Source organism: Glycine max, chromosome 9 (assembly GCF_000004515.6).
Source record: "Glycine max cultivar Williams 82 chromosome 9, Glycine_max_v4.0, whole genome shotgun sequence".
Classification (NCBI taxonomy): domain Eukaryota; kingdom Viridiplantae; phylum Streptophyta; class Magnoliopsida; order Fabales; family Fabaceae; genus Glycine; species Glycine max.
The window spans coordinates 39800931-39821680 of record NC_038245.2 but is presented as its reverse complement, the minus strand read 5'-3'; the positions used below and the strand labels follow the sequence as shown (position 1 = coordinate 39821680).

At 34.8% G+C, this 20750-nt stretch overlaps 3 protein-coding genes across 3 annotated transcripts; 1 reads left to right on the top strand and 2 right to left on the bottom strand.

Annotated features, from left to right (window-relative positions):
* The first annotated feature begins 3230 nt into the window (after nt 1-3230).
* On the top strand, nt 3231-6520 carry LOC100786430 (peptidoglycan-binding LysM domain-containing protein). Its single transcript, NM_001254707.2, has 3 exons — nt 3231-3673; nt 4681-4817; nt 5203-6520. Exons 1-3 carry the CDS (start codon nt 3551-3553, stop codon nt 5990-5992), a joined length of 1050 nt encoding a protein of 349 aa, NP_001241636.1. The 5' UTR covers nt 3231-3550; the 3' UTR covers nt 5993-6520.
* Nucleotides 6521-7508: 988 nt separating this feature from the next.
* Nucleotides 7509-13487, bottom strand: LOC100780916 (dolichyl-diphosphooligosaccharide--protein glycosyltransferase subunit STT3B). The gene is made up of 6 exons (XM_003534037.5): nt 12191-13487; nt 10796-11332; nt 9923-10377; nt 9042-9164; nt 8511-8570; nt 7509-7828 (listed from the first exon to the last, which is right to left on the bottom strand). Exons 1-6 carry the CDS (start codon nt 13073-13075, stop codon nt 7699-7701), a joined length of 2190 nt encoding a protein of 729 aa, XP_003534085.1. The 5' UTR covers nt 13076-13487; the 3' UTR covers nt 7509-7698.
* A 1873-nt stretch (nt 13488-15360) lies between these two features.
* Nucleotides 15361-19887, bottom strand: LOC100782001 (succinyl-CoA ligase [ADP-forming] subunit alpha-1, mitochondrial-like). Its single transcript, NM_001254276.1, is given in 7 exon segments — nt 15361-15754; nt 16190-16271; nt 17531-17592; nt 17765-17888; nt 18380-18550; nt 19303-19512; nt 19625-19887. Coding segments are annotated over 7 exon segments (975 nt in total). The 5' UTR covers nt 19811-19887; the 3' UTR covers nt 15361-15614.
* Nucleotides 19888-20750: the final 863 nt, after the last annotated feature.

The following is a 20750-nucleotide window of genomic DNA, read 5'->3' as shown; positions in this document are numbered from 1 at the left end:
TGTTGATCTAATATTGTAATTTAATTCTAGAATATTGAAACTGAGAATAAGCAAAAAATCAATGCTACCAATTTTTACATCAGATTTTTGCATTGCGATGGGATGGGATGTTAAATGTTTTAATTACTTTTATCTCATGATGTGTGGACATTGGTTTGTTGTCTCCGTTTGACGGTTTAAGACAAACCACTTTTTTTTGCTCGTCCACACACACAGCTTGTGTGGAAAATAATAAAGAGAAGAAAATGATTGTATTCATTTTTTTATTTGACATCTCATTATATATTGATGGAAGATTTGCGAGGAACAATATTTTCTTACTATATTATTTTTTATTTTAAGTGCAACAAAAGGCAAAAATATATTCTGTAAACTATAATATATTTAAAGTACATTTTATTCACTACCAAAAAAACTCACATTTTATTTATAAAGCTTCAATTTCGTACATTTGACATTATAGTTAGTTGTATGCATTCCCCCTTCCCCCTCTTCCATTCTCACTTCCAATTATTAAAAAGTTTGGTTTTGACTTTCGAAGTATATTTTTCTTAATATAAAATTTCAATAATTATTAATTACATAAAATATTTAATTTTAAAATAATAAAATAGCATATTATAAAATGGGGCACAATTTTTTTACAATAATAAAATGTCATAACAAACCTCATAAACTAAACTTTAACTGATGCTTCACACCATTCTGGAGATTAACTTTTATTTTAGATGATGCTGAAGATTAACTATGAAGTAGTATAAAAATGTACTTTTAATGATCAGTTTGCACATGTCATTTTGCTAATGTAGTTTCTATCACGTTGACTGTTTTGAGTAAGCTTGCATATTATAATAATCTATTAGTTAATCTAGTATATATTTTAGAACCCTAAGAAGGAATCTTAAGAATGTGAAAGAATCATTGACTTGCCTTCTCGCAGCACTATTTGACTTGAATTTGATTAATTTGTTAGGCATTAGTTTATGACAGCTATAACTCTCTTTTACTTTTGAGTAATGAGAAATTGCCCTTTTAACTAATGAAAGAAGGTCATGAAACAATACGAATAGAAGTGTAATTAACACAAATTCACTTTGGTTGATCAGTTATCACCTCAATAATTACATATTTCTTTTCAGGAGAATTAGTTAAGCAAGCCATTCAGGGTAGTATACTTGGTTTGGTAGGTGAGTGAAAAACTGGAATTAAACAATATGCGTTTAAGTAGTGATAAAAGTTATGAACTTTTTTTTACAGCATAAAAGTTATGAATTGAAAAGCCAAAACATTTGTATCATGGTTGTACTTTTTTTTTCCTTTAAAGTTTTACCTAATAGAATAATCTTAATCATTAAAAAATTTGGCAAACTGTGACGCGTGCAATCTTTGAAAATAAATTGCTCATTATTACACTATAAAAATGGTTAAGAAAATAATCAATAAAACTTTTATTACTTATCAAGGTAAGAAATACTTAATAATATTAAATTTTATATTTTATTGAAAAGTAGTTTTAATTTTTAATAATTCTTTCTAAGATAATAGTCAACACTCAACACAATTTGGCTAAAAAAAAACTCAACAGAACTACTATTAAAAATAACATTGCAGATGTATAAAAAATTAAAAATTAAAAATCACGCGACCATAAATGTGTTCAGATCAACGAAATAAGGAACAATTAATGTCCCAAACACTTTTTTTTGGCTAAAATATTAGTGCAAGCGCACATGATTCTGTTATAGGAATTCGTTCTCATTAGAATTTCTTTGAGCTTAGAACTCATAGAAGTGATTAAGACAAAAAAATTTATCTATAGTGATTATAAGACAATTTTTTTTTATCTGTAGTGATTAAGACAATTAAATAAATTGAAGGGAAATATGTTAAAATCATGCTTACTTAATGAGACACATAGGCTAAACAACACTAACATTACACATTATGTAAAACGAGACAAATCCTTAGAGGAAAAAAAAAAAGAATGAAAATTGGAAGAATGAGAGCTACCACCAAACAATAATAATTCAGAAAAAAGAAAAAAGACAACGGGATAAAAATGAAATGAAACATTTCAAAAGTGTTACAATCATAAGGGGGACCAAACAATAATAACAGTGCTTTTGGCTCTGTTATACTATGTGTCGGTGCACAATATCTCTCACCGCGTTAACTAATTATATAAAATTGGGGACATAAATACAACTCATGCCACTTTATTAGACTTTACAACGCCAGAAAATAATATTCCTTTTAATAAACTGAACATAGAAAATTACTAAACGAATAAATTATTGATGAACTCAATTAAAAAAATGATAATAATAATAATAATAATAATAAAAATAAAGAGAGTAGAGTTCGTCATCGTGATTCCAAATCCAAAAGTTGTAGAAGAAGAAGGTATCCCTTCCCTCACCAATGTGTTTGCACAATCATTTGACTTTGTTTGCTTTTTTCTTTTTAATTTTAGTACTAAATTTATATAACGCCACGTTAAAATTGCATGGAAACAAGTTAACCCACAAAAAGAAAAGACATTGTCTATTTAAAACCATGAGTCGTGTTTTCATCAATTTGCTTACACTTTAATTTATCTTTATTATCCCATAAACTGTTCTTTCCACCAAGAAAAAAAAATAAGTATTATATTATAAATTTCGGAAAATGGTAAATACAGAGGGTTGAATATTATAAAGAAATTAAAAATCATAAAATAATTTTTAAAAATGAGCGTTGAAAAATAAATTAAATTTGAGTTTAATAAGCATTTACTTTGAATGTAAAAAATTCCACACTATCAATCAACAAAAAAAATTAATTTTAACATTTTTTAAAAAAAATTAATTATTACAAAAATAAACAATCAATCCATTAATAATATAAAATATTTTTATATTTTCATCCAATTTATAATTATCGTATATTATAAATAAATAAATTTTTAAAATAAGCACTTTTAAAGTCAAATCTATCACAATATCTAAAAGAAAATTATACTTGGTTTACATATAAATTCAACTTTGTTATAACAAATTTATTATTTTTCCATCACTTTTATTTATCTCTTTTTAATAATATCTATTTATTTCTTACTTTGTTCACAGTAAACATTGACTAAATTTTGGTTAAAAATCTCACCTACTTGAGGAATTACAGGGTTCACATTGACACTCATTTCAACCAAAAAGGAAAAAAAGCAAATAACAAGAAATAGGGAATTCCATTGCAGGAGAAGGAGTGGTGTGCGTGGAATAAAGTCAAATTCCTGTAGAAAGAAAGAAACTCCGTTTTTTTTCATTTTTAATTTTCTTTCTGCCAAACCAAAATAAAAATAATCACACTCATAACCAACCTTCCTTGTATAGTTTTCTTCTTCTATCCATCTTCAACTTTCCTTTTCTTTTCTCCCTCCAAGATCACATTTTTCTTTGACCCTTTTGCTCCCTGTATCTAAAATTCCCCTCTCCACCCACTTTCCCTTTAAGTCAATTTCATGCTTCTCTGTCTCAGATCCTAGATCTTGCTGTCGGTGGGTTGATCGGAGTAGATGTCGCCGTCAAACGGGTTGCAGAACGGCGGCGGCGGCGGTGGTAATGGGGTGAGTTATATAGAGCACCAGGTTTCAAAACTTGACACTCTTGCTGGTGTGGCAATCAAGTACGGTGTTGAGGTAAATTACTATTTGTTTTTTTTTTCCCTGTTTTTTGTTTTGGATATTCATTTTATTTATTTTTTTGTTTCTGACCTTGAATTGGTTCAGGAATGGTGAAGTTGGTTGCTTTTTATATTTTTCTGTTTTGGGTTTTATAGGTTTTTCATTTGTTCTTTTTAGGGGGGGCTAAATTGGTGTTTATTTTATAGGGTTTTAGATGTATATGGACAATAATACAAGATACAGATTTTGTGTTGTGTTGTGGTTTTCTAAATTATCAATTTTTTTTTTTTTGGAGGGGTGGAGGTTGTGTGTTTTGTTTTGTTTTTTATCCTTTATTAGGGGTAAGCTGATCTGACAACCGTTTGAGTTAAGTGCCTCAATTTTTCCTCTAATGATTAATAATGCCAACGGGGGGAGAGTCTCTGAAAGGGGTTGAACTTTTAGTTTGGATAGTTCTGGTTATTTGGAAGTATTTAATCCGTGCTTTCTTTTGTGTTCCATTCTCCATTTTTAGGATGTTTTTGGTGAATTGGGGAATGGGAACAGGAATGATGGTTTTTAGTTTTGGCAGTTGCTTTTTGGGAGAAAAAGTTGGGAAATTTGGGAAGAAAGAATTTATCCCCTCCCATCTGACTTTGGCCTGAAAGATGGGAGGAGCAGGTGTTTCGAAACTCATGCATTGAAATCACTTCTGAATTTGTCATTTGTTCTTTGCATTGGTCAAATATTTACTTGTATGCTTTACCTATCACTTTTATGGACACAATGTATTGTCTTGTAGAAATGCCTTTATAAGAGACATATATGATTTTATAACATGGAAAATCACTTATGCTAATGGCAGTATACACTTTTTGAGATACATACACCTCACCCTTGATTGTTTACGAGTGTCAATAACTTATGTTATGTAGGACCAACAAGCTAAAATACGTAGTAGCTGATGTGATGTGCATGCATGTATTGCTCTCCGATAACATGATACTGAAATCTTCCGATAAAATTTCCTTTTAATGATTCAGGTAGCTGACATCAAAAGGATGAATGGGTTAGCCACAGATCTTCAAATGTTTGCACTGAAGACATTGAAAATTCCATTACCAGGACGTCATCCGCCATCTCCTTCTCCTGGTCCACATGAAGAACCTACAAAATCAGGGTACTACTATCATACTCATTTCAGTTTTCTTCCCCTTGTCATGCTGCAATAATTAAATGTTTTTTTCTGGAATGCTTTGCAATGTCCTCTATGATATAACTTACAATTACAAGATACCTCTATGTAGTGTATTATCCACCCATGAGAACCTACTCCTTTTAGATTTTGACTGCAGTTCTTGCTTCTAATTTGAAATTAAAAAGGCTTAGGTATCAGCTATTTAGGCTGAATATTTTAAGTACAATGAATGTAATAATTCAATAATTAAGTTTAAGATTGATGCTTAGAATTTGTTTCAGATACCAAAGCTTCACCAACCAGTCACTTTGATTTAAAATTCTGTGCTGGATAATGGAAACTCATTTTTAACTGAAACTCATTGCAGAGATGCTAGCAGTGAGAGGAAACCCCTACGCATAGGTCAATCTGCCATGAAGGAACCTCTCCAGTCCTTAAGACTGAAACCACCTCAACCGAATATTTCTCCAGCTATGAGCATTTTACAGAAATTCTATGGCCTCAAATCTTCAAATTCAAGAGATACGTTGAATGGAACAGAAATGGCAGTTTATTCATCCTCAACTTCTGATCATTCTAATGGGGAATGGCTTCCCAAAGCCTTGCCAATTTCTGACCTGCCATCAGCATCAAATGATTACCCCAGGTCAACAAATTTAGTGTATGATCTACTGACCGGGGATGATGAATATGTGCCTCTTGCGGAAATTGGGGATGCAGGAGCTGAGAAGTCTGATGAGAAATCTGTCCGAAGACGTCAGAAAGCTGAAGTTGATAACGGAGCCAGTACCCCAGAAAAAATTATGAAAGAAGGAAATGGTAATGGATCAAATGGTTTTTCTTCAACTGGAAAAACATTAGCCATGAGGCCGAAATCGGCTAGTCGAGCAGCGCTGTTCCCTGAGTCAGAATCAGGATGGTTAGATTCAATTCCAGTGGGGTTGGGAGAATCTATATTTACTGATGGCTTCTCCGGAGTGCGCAAATCGTCGAGCGCATCAAGCCTCAGAGAGCAGGAAAAGAACAATTCAGCAGCAGCCTGGCCACCTGCAATATGGGGCTTGAAACCTGACTTGCAAGCAGCCATTTCGAAACCTATCTTTGATGGTTTACCTATCCCAATATCCGGCCGCAGAAGCAAAGCTGCCCTGGATTAGTGTAAAATTGTTCCCCTTTTGAGCAAAATATTTTTTGACATTACACAAACAAAAAATTGCAACAAGATGCAACTATTTTGGGTTAGTAAGCCTTGGAAAGAAGGAAAAGGAAAATGAAAAAGAAGAGGAAAAAAAAAAAAAATACACAATTAGGATATTTATTCCAGGCCTAGCAAGGGGTAGATGACCTTCTAAGAAGAAAAGCTTCAGCAGTAGCAACTGAGGAGAAGGTGCATGAAAACGGTAAGCAACTGATTTTTCTATTGTACCAATAATAATGTAATTGTGTCCAACCCCACCTGGATGATAAAAAGTTATTATTTACAGATTGATTATTTCCTTTGTTAAATGATCGAGTCAAGTAAGTGAAAGCCATTCTGTTAAGTGGTTAACTGTATCATGTCATAATTATTATTATTATTGAATACATTGTGCAAGTATTTATCATTTTTTTTTCTTGAGACCCATTATACTGCAATACCATTTAATTTGTGTTAACCATGTTTACATGGGTACTCTTCTAGCTCCGTGGCTTGTACTATTCAATTGGATTAGTTCTTTTACTCACGTTGATACATTTGAGTGTATTCTCATCCATCCATGTAATAATCAAACCTATCAAGCACTCCATCTTATTTTGTGGTTTTGCTAATTGATGTGTTGATTTTTGCCAGTCTTGAATTCGAAATATATGATGAATATAAATATATAACAGTTCCATGAAGTGGTTCTTCCAATCATGCCTACATTGTACAAGATCTTTTATCGTGTCCATACGCAAAGTAGGGGGGGGGGGGGGGGGGGGGGTGCTTTTTGATATAAATGTGCTTTCAAAACCGATTTAAGCAAGGACCATTTTATGAAAAAGATTGGCATGAAAAATTGTCTTTTGGTGGAGAAGCAATGCTAAAAATTGATTTGAAAGCAAATTACCTCCAAAGCAGGGATTACTCACATGCATGTTCCCCCTTTCTATTACACGTTATAATGACAAAGGCACATGGCTGAATCACATTACCGACCCGCTGAGAAATATGATCATTGTTGAAATTGAAGATCTGTGTGACCCAAATTATTAGATAGCGATTAGCTGTATGAAATCTAAGACGCGTACATGTTTTAATAAAATAATTATAATATTTACTTTCAATAATTTTAGGAAGATTCTTCTGGTGTCAAACAAGCTATCAGATTCTAGTTGGTGTGCTTTGCACCGCACGTCACTAGTGATTTTAATATATTGATATTTTTTTTCTTGGATAAACCAGTTATTGAGATTTAAAAAGAAAATCTTGAGTAAGGTTAAAAACATTAACCCCCAAAAGCAATTTTTTTAATAAATAGCATAATCTTCTCGTTTCCTTCATACAACGAGCCGAGTGACATCAAATAACCCAAAATTTGAACGAAATATCAGGCTATTGGCCACTCCTGTACGATTCAGTTAGTTTCTACACAGTTCTATTCCGGCCACCTTGTATAATTTGTGTCAAACAAGTGGTACCAAGCCAATAGGTTAAGTTGGGAAGTTGACAAAAAGTCATAAACCTGTAACATTTCAAAAATCCACAAATTACCTCAACTAATTCTACATCAAAAATAGTCCACAACCTGTAACATCTAACAGATTTTCAGCGCTCAAGTTCACTAGAATGCTATCATTTCCCGAAGAGTAGTCTTTGTTTTTTGGGGCTGTTTTTTTAGAGTTACCATCTGTTTTTAGGTGGTTTCACTTTATAAATACGAACTATCCAATTCTGTGTAGTGAAAGCCTCTTCCAAGTACTCAAGCTTTATGTCTTTATTTCCAATTTCAACACCTCTAGCACGATCATACCTGTCATTGCAAGATACACGTTATAAATAGATAAATAAATCATATACATACTTGAAACAAAACATGTTAACACGCATACACAATATTCCCAAATTATTATCTTGCCTGTTTGAAATCCTCATTCTGGCTTGTCATTGGACATGGTTAATAAAAGAAAAATGTACAATATTTCAAACATATTAACAGGCGTACATTCAATATTCACACATTATCTTGGCAATTTGAAATCCTCAATCAGGTTTGTCATTGGACAAACAATATGAATATAGCCACTGGTATATAAGAAATCACAATCAATGCCTTTGAAACATCTGGTTGTGAAATTTTAACAGGTTTGATATGAGGCTGAATTTTGAATTCAAGAGGTTGAGAGTAAATATCTCAATCTAACTGCCCATAAAACTGAGTATCAAATTTTAACCTTAATTTATCCATAACATAGGCTACCTATCATATCCTTATATGAAAATATTATATCAAATACAAATCCTCAGAAACTTATCCAAGTCCAAGAAAATGAAAACATATATCGGATATCAACAGAAAGCATGATTTCCATATAGCTAATTAAGTGGCATAGATTCTTCATAATCCCTTTGTAAATAACACTAATGCAAGGGCCCCTAAATTTTTTGGAATTTTATTGTTAAACTGTAGCAACAATAGGTGCTATGAAACTTACCCAGGTGGTTTGCCATATTCTGTTGTCAGCTCCCCAAACCGATAATAAGACAGCTTGTACCTAAATCATAAATGAAGAAAAATATAATTAAATACATTATGTATCCATTTATTCCATGCCTTTACATATAATATGGTATCCTGAAGTCCAGAATAGTTTCCTGTTTCTATTCCATTTTTCAGTGCTTAAAAAATAGCACCTGATTCACACTGGGGAAGCACTAGGGTAGCATTTGGCTCACTTTTAGGATCTTAAAAGTTACTTTAAAGTAAAAAATAAAAGCTTTAAAAGTAAAATTAAATCTGATTGGTAATTATATAATTTTTTAGCTTCAAAGTTACTTTTAAATTGAAAACAGTGTGTTCTTGCGTCTTGGGATTTGACAGTCACTATTTCTATATTTTTTTTTGAACAGAGTCACTATTTCTATATTGTTATACCAAAACCAACAGACCTGTGTGCATACAGATTTGCTGGAACTTAAAAGATAATTCAAATGCCAAGCCCAACTAGGAGTGCTAAAAAACTTACATAAGACAGTTCAACATCTTTGGAGCTGCTCCTTTATCTACACGATATTCTCCATTGACAAGGTAATCAGGCTCCTTTATCACAGGAAAAACTCCACCACCAATTCTCACCATCCAAAGAAATCTACACAAAAATTGGGAATATCATACAAAAGCACTGGAAGCATTGTAGAAGGGTAGAGAAATACTTGTAAAAATCAAAATAATGAACAAATAAAAAATCAGAGGAAAAACTGAAATGTTTATATCTGGGACATGATCAATAAATATATAATTATACCTTCAAAACTGAATAAAATTTTGCAGCAGAAAAAACTAACAACATACTATCCAAACTCAATCCAAAAAGTCAGTAATTAGAAACTTAGAGATGTTTTTGCAAGCCAAAACAGTAAATCTACCTAGTACCTACAAATGAGAGAAATATATGAACCAAGTTTTCCTAGTTCGTGTTTTCATTCAAATGGCCTGTCAATCTAATCTGTCTGCATCAACTTGATGATGGAATGTCTATAACTTTATTATTTTTTAAAAACTACGAAAGCTAGTAATAGCATATGAAAGGGGGGCAGGGGGGTAAGAAACAAAATAAAGAATGAGGACAGAGTAAAAAATAATACACCAACTTTTGAAGATGAGAATGATCGGTCTCAAAAATAGAGAAAGAGTAATGCTACCTACACAATACAAAGGGCTTGAGCTTAGGGTGACTGCACTTAAAATATCTATATGCTCAACAACTCTAATGAAACCACATTCGCAAGTTTTGTGCAAAGCTCTGAGTGCAAGGATTATCTATGTAGCATTTTTCGTAAAGAAATGTGCACATGCATTGAGGAAATGTGGAGTGTAAAAGCAAAACATTACTTCATATGGCCTTACTTATTGATATCATCAGAAGAATAACCAGTAACACCACCGAACACAACTAATACATAGTCAACATCAAGTGATCTCATTATGTCATAAGCCTCATCCTCATAGGATGACATTGCTCGCCCAACAGTAGCTATGTGTGTGTTGTTCCAGGTGTTATTGTCAACAATAACTGTTCTGTTTCCCATGGCAGTGATTTGATAGCCATAATCCCACCATGACATCACCTTGGCATCTTGTGGAGTGTTCTGGCGAAGCCAAAAGTAAGCTTCACGATAATCATCAAAGATGACCCTGTTGCCATGGGCACCCCTCGCAGCCAAGACAATTGAGGGAGATGAGTAAGCCTCTGATGTGACCCATGTGCAGTGAATGGCATATCTACTGAGCAAATAGAAAGCACCAAGGAGTAACACAATAGCACCATTCTTTTGGAAAGGCTGGGAGTTGTCAACTACACCCTGCACCACATCAGTAATCATACACCTATTATTAAATTGTCACATCAACATTCACCGCAATAACATTAAGACACAAAAACACCATTCTAATACAATATTTATAAGATTCTAGCTGAAAAAAGATGAACTAATGAAGTTAAAAACTATGACATAATTGTTGTGAAAGAACACAACAATTATAGTACCTGTTATTAGGTGCACATTATGGCATTTGAGTAATTACTTAGTTTATAAATACCAAGCAACAACTGATTCATCTTTCTTATAATTAATGAAATGGAGCAAGTGGACAAAATTGAAGGATAGGTAAACCATTTACTGGATTAGCATGTGATTAAAAAGAGAAAAATTGAACACAATATAATGCAACTCATCTGAAGAAGCCTTTTGCTCAACAATCTACTTAAAAGAATCTAACCTTGGCAGAACTTTTTGCAGAGCTAGTTCCTTTTGTAGATCCACTTTGAACAGCTTGGCTTTTGGCCCTCACTACCCGAGTCAAATTCTTCACAGTGGCAGAAACCGCAATAGCACTAATGAGGCACACAGCAGGGGTAGCAACAAGAATCAACCGAACCATAACCCCAGCAAAATACATGCTTGTAAGACCATACATAACTAAAAAGATTGTGGCATCAGACAAGCGCTTGAAGCAAAAATAGAGGCCAGCAGGGAAAAGGAATAGCAAGATATGGAAATCAAACATGAAGGATGACCAAGCAGTTGGCTGATGCTCAGAGACAGATGCAATAATCGGAATGTGATCCTTAGCATAGGTTGGATCAAGCAAAGAGTAAAACCTTCCAGTCCACGGAGATATATAACCAGATGCTGTGCCCACTCCCAAAGCAACAGCACCAACAGCAACCGCACTAGTCACAGTTATCCTCAAAAATGCCTGAAACAACTTGGTGTCACTAAGCAAATGCCTCACCCAATCCAAGAAGAAAAACACCTGCGGAAACAACCCAAGTTAGACCTTAAAGAGAAAATCACCTTCCATAAAAGGACAAAACTTAAGTACAGTTCCTCATGTGCTTTCACTCTTGTTCTCCAATCAAAATTGAAGTTTCACCTTAGCAATCTAAATTGACATTTAATGCAAACAAATATTTATTATCTAGATTACCTAAGTGAAATTCTAGTTTTGATTCAAGAACAAAGGTTTAAATTACAATCCCGACTCCCTCATAATCCTTGATGTTGAAGGCAAATGCAGCCATAATCGTTGTCGTAATCCTAACATTGCAGGAAATTGCAGATAAATGCTATCACAATTGCGATCATAAAAATCACAAAAACCTTGCCATTGTGGCCACAATTGCAGAAGTGAAGATCCCAAAAGCCTTGGCATTGTAGTCAAAATCACAATCTCACACAAATGCTGAAAACCATGACATTGCAGCCAAATTGCAGTCGCAGACTGTCAATTATGGTGCAGAAATCCCAAAAGCCTTGACATTGCAACCGAAATCACAGTTGCACACAGTTCACTAAAACCTCATCAGAACTACCTAAAGAACTGCATCTAAACTTCTGTCCAGCTAAAATCCTACACTCATTTGTCCAAAAGTTCCTGCAACATCAAAGATCACAACAAAACTGTGACCGCAATTTAAAACCTTGGCGGCACATAAATCCTAAAAACCTTGACATATTGCAGCGCAGAAATCGCAAAAACCTCGACATTGCAGCTGAAATAGGAGTCACAGACCATTTTCCAAAACCTCATCAAAACCACCTAAAGAACAACATCTAATTTCCATCCTCACTAAAATCCTACACATTAAAAAAAAAAAAAAACAGAATCAACCTGAAGCAAGAAAAACACGCCCATGGCGGCCATGTGTTCGCCGGACTGAACATGCTGGAACCCCACAAACCTAATCTGCATGGCGAGCAGCATCCCCAACACATACATGCAGTTATACGCCACATAGAGCCTCATCGAGTACCTCCCCGTCACAAGCAGCACCAGCACATAAAGCGGCACCAAGTTTATTATAAACACATAACCTCCCCACGCCGACACCATGTAGAAATACCCGAACGCCGAACCCAGGGCCCACGCCAGCGAGCCAGTGTTCACCGCCTTCACAAAGAGGTAGAAGGTGAGCAACAGCGCGAAGATCGCGACGCCCTCGTTGTCATAGGACCCCGCGACGGAGCGGGAGATGTAGCCGGGGCAGATCGCGATGAGCGCGGCGGCGACGATGCCGGCGCCGGAGTCCCAGACCTCCTTCGCGAAGAAGTAAGCTACGAGGGTGGTGTTGGAGGCGAAGAAGGGCGCGGTGAGGACGCAGACCTCGCGGATGTGGACGAAGAGGCGGAGGAAGCGGAGGAGGGAGTGGATGGCGGCGGCGGTGAGCATGAGTCCGGGGTAGAGGGTGCCGCCGATGATGCGGCCAAGCGGGTACCATGATTCCGAGTCGAACCAGTTCCAGAACTCGGCGAAGCCGTTGCGAGTGAGGAAGAGCGTGGTGCGGTAGTTGAAGTAGGGGTCGAACTCGTGGATCATGGACTCGTAGCGGAGCACGCTGAAGAGGCGCGTGATGAAGGCGAGAACGTAGATGAGGGAGAGCGTGGCGACGCGGATCAGAAGCTCTTGCTGCTTCGTCTTGAGCTTTAGGGTTTTGGGGAGAGTGAAGGAGGTTTTGAGATCTAGTGCCATTGGAGAAGGTTTGGATGTAACAACCATGGCTGAAATTAGGGTTTCATGGAGAAATTGGGAATGTGAGAGTGAGTGAAATTGGACGAGTGCAGTGCAGTGGATCTGAATCTGAATTGGTGGAGATGGAAGGGAAGAGAGCGAGAAAGTGAAGAAGAGTCAAGAGTCAACGGTTTGTTAATTCCAGGGTAGGATTTGGATAGTGGATATTCCAATCCAAACACTCTACTACTTTTGGAGAGATATAACGTAGGATCCAAACTAATAACTAGTACTACAACACTGAGGTGTATCACTGTCAACACTCTCAATTCTCAACTACTCAGCACATTTCACGTGTTTATTCTTTTTTCTTCAGAGCCAACTAGGGCAGAGTTTTTCTTTTTTGGTGCTCAAATGTTGTTTGTTTACTCCGGAGTTTTAAATAGAATGCGTGGGTTTAAGTTAGACTTAAAAATATTGCTGTATTTTGAATTGAATTTGATTAATTAATTGACTTGGTTAATTGATTTGATTGATTAATTATGTAGCAAACAAATTATTGGATGAGATTACGTGTGTTTAAATCAAATCTAAATTGTAACAAAAATAACAAATCTAAATTACACCCGATTGATCCCTCGTCTCTCTTTCCACACACACAAATATTAGAATTTAAAAAAAATCTGAAATTTTAACTTTAAAAGAGAATTAAATACATTTCAAAACCTTTTTATCTGTAAAAATCAAACTAAAACACTAAACTTTCATAGTAATTCGTACATCATTCTCATTTAAGTGAGTTAGATCTCCTTTCTTTTAAAAGTTTAAAAGAGCATTAAAAAATACTTACAAATTTTAATTATAAATGTGACTTAAAAGCAATATTTGAGAATTTCATTTATTTCTAAATATTAGTCTTTGACTCAGCCAAAAAATACTCCGGATTCACCCATAAATTCTACAGTATTACTAAAATGGATGATTAAAAACAATTCAAAAGATCTGGAATGAATTTATATTCCTAAAATTTGGAGGAAATAGTTCTTTTCAAAGTCTAACAAGAGTTAACATGCAACACCAAAGTGACTAATGGTAGTGTATACATGTCCGTGTATATGTATTTCTTCTCACATGTCACCATAACAAAAATATATCCATCACAATTAAGATTACCACAAACATTCTCAAGCAAAGTTATGAAATCTGATCCGGTCATTGATTCAGTCAAGATAATGAGTCAGTAATTAGTCCACTTTGATTCAGTATATATGTATTAAAAAAATTTAAATTATATATGTATTTATTATATATAAGTATATAACTAACATTATTTGATTAATAATTTTTTTTTCATATTTTAAAATCCTAAATAACAATTAAAATATTAAATTGATAACACAAGTCCTAATTCAATAAGACAATTACACAAGTCTATGATAAATTTTGAAATGAAAACATAAATAGCATCAACATGATAGCATTCATAATTTATATCCTATTTTCTTTTCCCTTTTGAAGGATGAATTTCCCTACGTGCACCTAAACATTATCAGCAAGCTTGATCTAGTGAATGTACAAAATATTCAACTTGAATATGGTCTAAAGAGGTTACAATTAAATTAACTATATGTGAGAGATTGAATACAAGAATACATATTGGACTTTTTTTTATCACTAGAATACATATTGGACTTGGTAAAAAATAAATTTTAAAATAATAATTACCAATCAAATTATAGTTACAAGAATAATGAGAACAAAAAGAAAACTACACTTACACAAAAACACTAAAAAGAAAAGCAAAAGTGTTTTTGTGTGTGTATGTAGTGGGCAATGGACATGAATGGATGAAATGAGGGATGGTGGCAGCGCACTCAGCTAAGCTAGGTAAGTGCATTGTGTAATTTGTTACTTTTTTAAGATTTGTGTACCTATGTGACTCCAAATCTAAGCACATCCGGGTCCATTAGATAATGTAGCTAGAACTAAAAGCTAACCTTATTCGACAAAAAACTAGTAGACCGCGTTAGAGAAGCTTCTGGTTGGGGCTTTCTTTTCCGCTTCCTGCCGTTAGAACTTGTTGAGGGAAATCAAAGAATGAAGAAAAGGGTTGAGAGAAGGACAGATTTTTTAGATTTTGTTCAAAACGGCTTTGACAGTTTTGTAACTTTTCTTTTACGCTAAAATCCATTAGAAACTGACCGGATCACCGGGTTTGCACAAAACCGGCTGGGTCATACCAGGCCAGATGCATGGCCGGTCCATTTAACAAACTGGTCCGGTTATGTCACCGGGTTCCAATCCGACCGAGTTTTTGAATATGTTCTCAAGCATTTGAAGTTGCCATAAATTCATTGGCAAAGGGTATTGTGTTTACAAATCAACGCCAGAAAAACCTGAGTTCAAAGACTGTATCAAACTTTCTGCAAATATAAAGCATCTTGAATTTTATTTTAATGCCCCTCTCGTAACTTAAAAAAAAAATAAAAAAAAAATAGCCCATCATTACCAATGGGAATCAAGAAATTTTGAACAGTTTGTAAATAATCGAAACCAAAATGACTTGATGAAATTAAATGAACCCAAACTATTGAACCAAGCCCCTCTGCTTGAAAACATCTAGCATGGCAGCTCCAATTTTGGCAGGGGACTCCACAACCATGACCCCAGCTTCCCTGAGGGTTTTAATTTTGTCTTGTGCAGTGCCCTTGCCACCCGACACAATAGCTGCACAAGCAAGAAGGATTAATATCACATAAACATGAAAACGTAACTAAACTAGAAACTGATATTGCTTTATTGTTGTGTCACTAAAATTACAATTTTCCCATGCTAACTTCTTCAGTTTCAAAATGCAACGACATTTTACACAAGAGGAACATACAGATTATTAATTACTCAAGTAATCCATCCTAGATGATTAATCCTACTGCCAAATTCTTCCCCAAATCCAATTGAGGGTGGATGAGTGCCTGAGTGGATTTAGTCAAATCGTGACACACATTAAGCTTAAAATATTTTGCATAAGCCCAAGATGCATCCAACCTTATCAAACACAGTTCAATAAGTGGTACAACCTAATTCATGATGAGTCAAGCAACATGCTGAAATGATATTTTCTATCAAAAGCCATCAGTTCCAGAAATTTGGAAATAATCTTACCTCCAGCATGACCCATACGACGGCCAGGGGGAGCAGTTAAACCAGCAATAAAAGCAACAACAGGCTTCTCAGTTCCACTATCCTGAATAGTCATTCATAAAATCAATTTAAGAACTTGTGAAGATAACATTTTGAAAAGACAAAAAGGATAATTATGAGTATGTGTTTGTTCTTTCTCTATAAAATGAGATAATTGGCATAAATATTACCCAGAAACACCTAATAAATGTTTAATTTGTTTACCAAAATAAGGAGATATGCATCCACCAAGACAAGAACTTGAGCAATTAAAAAGAACATTCAAAATTTTCTTTATAAAGAAATGCCACAGCCTACATCCAATTTATATGCTTTAATGACCTCTGTGCCTATAGTCTATCTTTAGCCATCCAAGTATGTCTAAAGCACAACCTCCATCATTTTGAACTTAACATAGGCCACACCATATAACCATATAAATGAATTTATACCTAACAACATGCCATAGTGTTGAAGAATACACCAGAGTTGAGATAATGGTATCAAAATGCTACTAATGTGTAGTGACAAAACAAAATAACAAAAACCGTGCCTAAACTAAAGAAGAGATATTTACAGTTGATCACTAATCCATCAATGCATTTTATGGGGAATAGATATAAGAATATAATATCATAAATGATTTAATTAAAAAAGATAATAGAATTTGGAACAGAATAATAACTCGGCAGGTTATGCACTAAGCAGTTTGCAAATCTCATAGGACCTTTACCACTTGTTGAGTAGAAAGCATAAAGATGGACCTAGAGGGAGGTTGCATCAGGTGTCTACAAAAGAAGGCAAGGAGACATTCATAGAGAGTAAGGAAGGAAATCCACTCAATGGAGAGAATGGAACAGAGGTGGAATTGCTTACGGGAAGGAGAAAGAGGGACTTAACAGAAGGGGTAGCTGGAAAATGGGGAGCAGGATTCTGGTAGGCAGAGGGGGAAGAGAAAGAGAGCATGTGTGAATAAGGAGGGAGAATTTCAGGGTGAATTGGGTGAGGCTGGATAATGCTTTTTGATGTATTCTGCTTATTTTTCCTTATTTCCTATACCATTTTTTTCTACTTTTTCTATGCTTTATGACAGCTTCCTCCGTTATAAGGAGCTAGACCCATTGATAACTATGTTGAGTTTGAATCCAAGCTCTACCAAAATCCCTTCCCCAGAATTATTACTGTAGAAGTTAAGAAGCATATCTTAGTCTGGTTTACTGGTGTCCCTTCCCCACAAGACAGACAAACTCATTTTAATTTTTAGGATACTGATAACTATGTAAAAGACATAAGTTTATGCACAGGTAATAATTAAAAAGGAACCTTAATTAGTGCAGCAGCATCCTCTTCTGCAGTTCCTCCAATCTCTCCTATAAGAATGATACCTGACTTACACAAACAAACAGTAATAATAAATGACATTGTGTCCTTGTCCCATTAGTCCTACAAAAATACTTGTTAGGAAAAGAAACTATGCACAGAAAACATAACCCAGGTTCAGTGGATAAATAGAACACACAGAAATATACATGACAAAAATAAAATATGATAAAGTACCTTCTGTTTGAGGATCTGTTAGGAACTTCTGAAGGCAGTCAACAAAGTTTGTTCCATTAAAGGGATCTCCTCCTATACCCACACAAGTGGATTGTCCAAGGCCAACAGCAGTCGTTTGGAAAACCTGAATAGTTAAAAACAAATACATGGTTTATCCATGGGTAACCATTATTATTGTATCATCAAAACTATTCAAAGGAACTTCAAATTTCAAATGGTAATAATTCCCAAGTGCCTGTTACTAGATAATACACGTGTAATCATGTCAATAACTAATTCTGGAGAAAATAAGCAGTTTGATTATTATGCAAACACTACTGTGGGAAAAACCAAGACATGATAACATCACAAGTGGCACAAAAGATTCACAAGAATGCTAAGTCAGGAGTGGAAAAGTAGTAAATGCACCTTCCACTTAAGAGAAGTAGCATAGCATAGACAAATAATCCTAGTACAACAGGCCAATATTTTGGACATATCAGCAACATATCATTACTCATCAGCAGGGGGCCCTCAATTTGAAGTTTCAGATCTCATCACCAATACACATAAGTCAATCTCATACACTACTGCAACAAAACAAATAGTATTCTCCACATCAAAACAAGCACTCACCGCTTCATATGTCAAGGTACCAGAACGAGAGACAATTCCTATGCGACCAGGCTTATGAATATAACCAGGCATGATTCCAATTTTACATTCCCCAGGCTTGATTATGCCAGGACAGTTTGGTCCTATCAAACGTGTCTTGGACTGCCTGTTAAGGGCTGCTTTAACCCGAACCTGAAATAGAAAAAATATCAACTTCGGCCGTTCAAATCAGCAGCACAGACCCCAAAGTAAACTACACACCAGACTTATATTGCTACATTCCCAAGCTCAAACAAAAGGTTCCACTACACAAGACATTTAACATTAGCACATTGTTGGATCTGGCTTCTCTAAAGTAAGTAACTCACTTTAAAGGGTGAAGTAAGTAATCTCAACCCTGTTTGGATAAACTTCTTCATAAGCACTTATCAGAGTCTTTTTTTAGAAAAAGCTTCTCCTATAAGCTGAAATTAGCTTAGCTTATGCATGAGACAAAATAAGCTTTTGAATAAGCTAAAACGAAAGAACTTCTACAAATTAGCTTATGCATAAGCTAATTTTAACTTATGGGAGAAGTTCATTTCATTTTTCATTTTTATTTACTTCTTCTACAAGTGTTTATAGAGAAGTTTATCCAAACCAGGCAATCATTGATTTAAAATTCAACTGTCAATAGTAGCCACACATGTAATTCAAATTAAAATGTGTTGGAATTACTATACCCTTCCCTCCATTAAGAGGAGCCAAATACATTTCCCCTCTCAAAAACAATTAAACAATATCAAAGGCATCCATTAGCCATCATATAATCTAAGCATTACCCAAATATTCATACAGACTTCATACCAAAACGCAATTAAAACCACAAAAAACGAGAAACCTAAAACAGCAATGCGCATTCCACACATTTCGAATTACGAATTCAGGATTCCAAAACGACTTGCCATATCGTGCTGGGGAATGCCCTCAGTGATGCAGACAACGAGATCCAGTTCAGCCTCCATGGCCTCCATGATGGCGGCCGCGGCGAACGGCGGAGGAACGTAGATGACGGAAGCATTAGCCTTAGTCTCCGCCTTGGCTTCAGCGACGGTGTTGAAGACGGGAAGGCCCAAGTGTTCGGTGCCACCTTTCTTAGGAGTCACACCACCAACCTGATACAAGTTAGGGTTAGCAAAAACGAAAGCGTGCATACGATGGTGGCGTTAACAAGAGAGGAATCAAAAAGACGAAAAGATCGAAAGAGAGAGGGAATAAGGAGCGAACCATGTTGGTGCCGTATTCAATGGCTTGCTCGGTGTGGAAGGTGCCGTTTTTGCCGGTGATGCCTTGGCAGATCACGCGCGTGCTCTTATCGACGAAGACCGCCGGCGACGCCGCCGAGAAGAGGCGGAGGCCGTGGCGGCGCGAGGCGATCGAGGACAGCAATTTGGTCACGGCTTGTCTTCCCATCTTTATGTCTCAGTCGTCGATGCGATTTCCGCGCTGCTCAACTATTGCTGCTGCTTCCCAAACCAAAACCCATCTCCCCTCCTTCTTGGACTTTTTACTTTTCAAAAAACAATAACAATATTTAAAATAAATAAATAATAATTGGTCTCCTATTTTATTCAATTTACCATTTTAATTTTTCTATAATTTTAGCCCAATCCTCAATGTTTTCAACATTTTATCTCTCGTATTTTGAGTCCTTCAAACCCTAGGCTTAACTAGTTAATTCGTTCATTTAGAATAGCTTTTGGTACAAGGAAATTTTTTATGTTATTAGGAGAAAAAAAAAAAAGGTTATCCCATTATATGATGAAAGTTGAACCAAAGCAAGCGGATAATGCTTTAATTAGTCCGCGGTTTAAACAAGTTTTCCAGATTAACGGACCTATCACATACTTTTTAGGCTTAAACATTTTTTTTTGTGTAATTTAAAGTTTTTTTGCTTTTGTAATTTTTTTCTTTTTAGTCTTTATAAAATATATTTATTTTTTCTTTTCATTTTAAAGTATTTTAGATAGTAATTTAAATAATAAAAAATATTTTGAAAAAAAAAACACTTTAAGAAAAAAATAAAATAAACGCATTTTAGAAGGATTAAAACAAAGAAAAAATTATAAAATGAAACTAAAAATATTAAAATTGTAGAGACAAAAAAACAGTAATATTTATAAAAAAAATACCTCAAGTAACTTGGGTTTTTTAAATCATCTTCGCTTCTTTTTTCGCATAAATTTTATAAATTAAGATTGTATATGTTTCTTTTTAATGAGATGTATGATTGAATCATTAAATAAACTTAATTGTAGTGACTAAAAGGGAAAAAATATAATGAATATAAATATAAAAAATGTTACTATAAATAGTGTCAAAAAAATGCTACAGACTATTAAAAAATTATTTA

Coding starts and splice junctions, on each gene's coding strand:
- LOC100780916 (XM_003534037.5), bottom strand. CDS start 13,075: ATGGTTGTTACATCCAAACCTTCTCCAATGGCACTAGATCTCAAAACC. Junction 10,378..10,795: donor CTGCAAAAAGTTCTGCCAAG/GTTAGATTCTTT, acceptor GATGTGGTGCAG/GGTGTAGTTGACAACTCCCA. Junction 8,571..9,041: donor AAGATGTTGAACTGTCTTAT/GTAAGTTTTTTA, acceptor TTTATGATTTAG/GTACAAGCTGTCTTATTATC.
- LOC100786430 (NM_001254707.2), top strand. CDS start 3,551: ATGTCGCCGTCAAACGGGTTGCAGAACGGCGGCGGCGGCGGTGGTAAT. Junction 3,674..4,680: donor CAATCAAGTACGGTGTTGAG/GTAAATTACTAT, acceptor TTAATGATTCAG/GTAGCTGACATCAAAAGGAT. Junction 4,818..5,202: donor GAAGAACCTACAAAATCAGG/GTACTACTATCA, acceptor AACTCATTGCAG/AGATGCTAGCAGTGAGAGGA.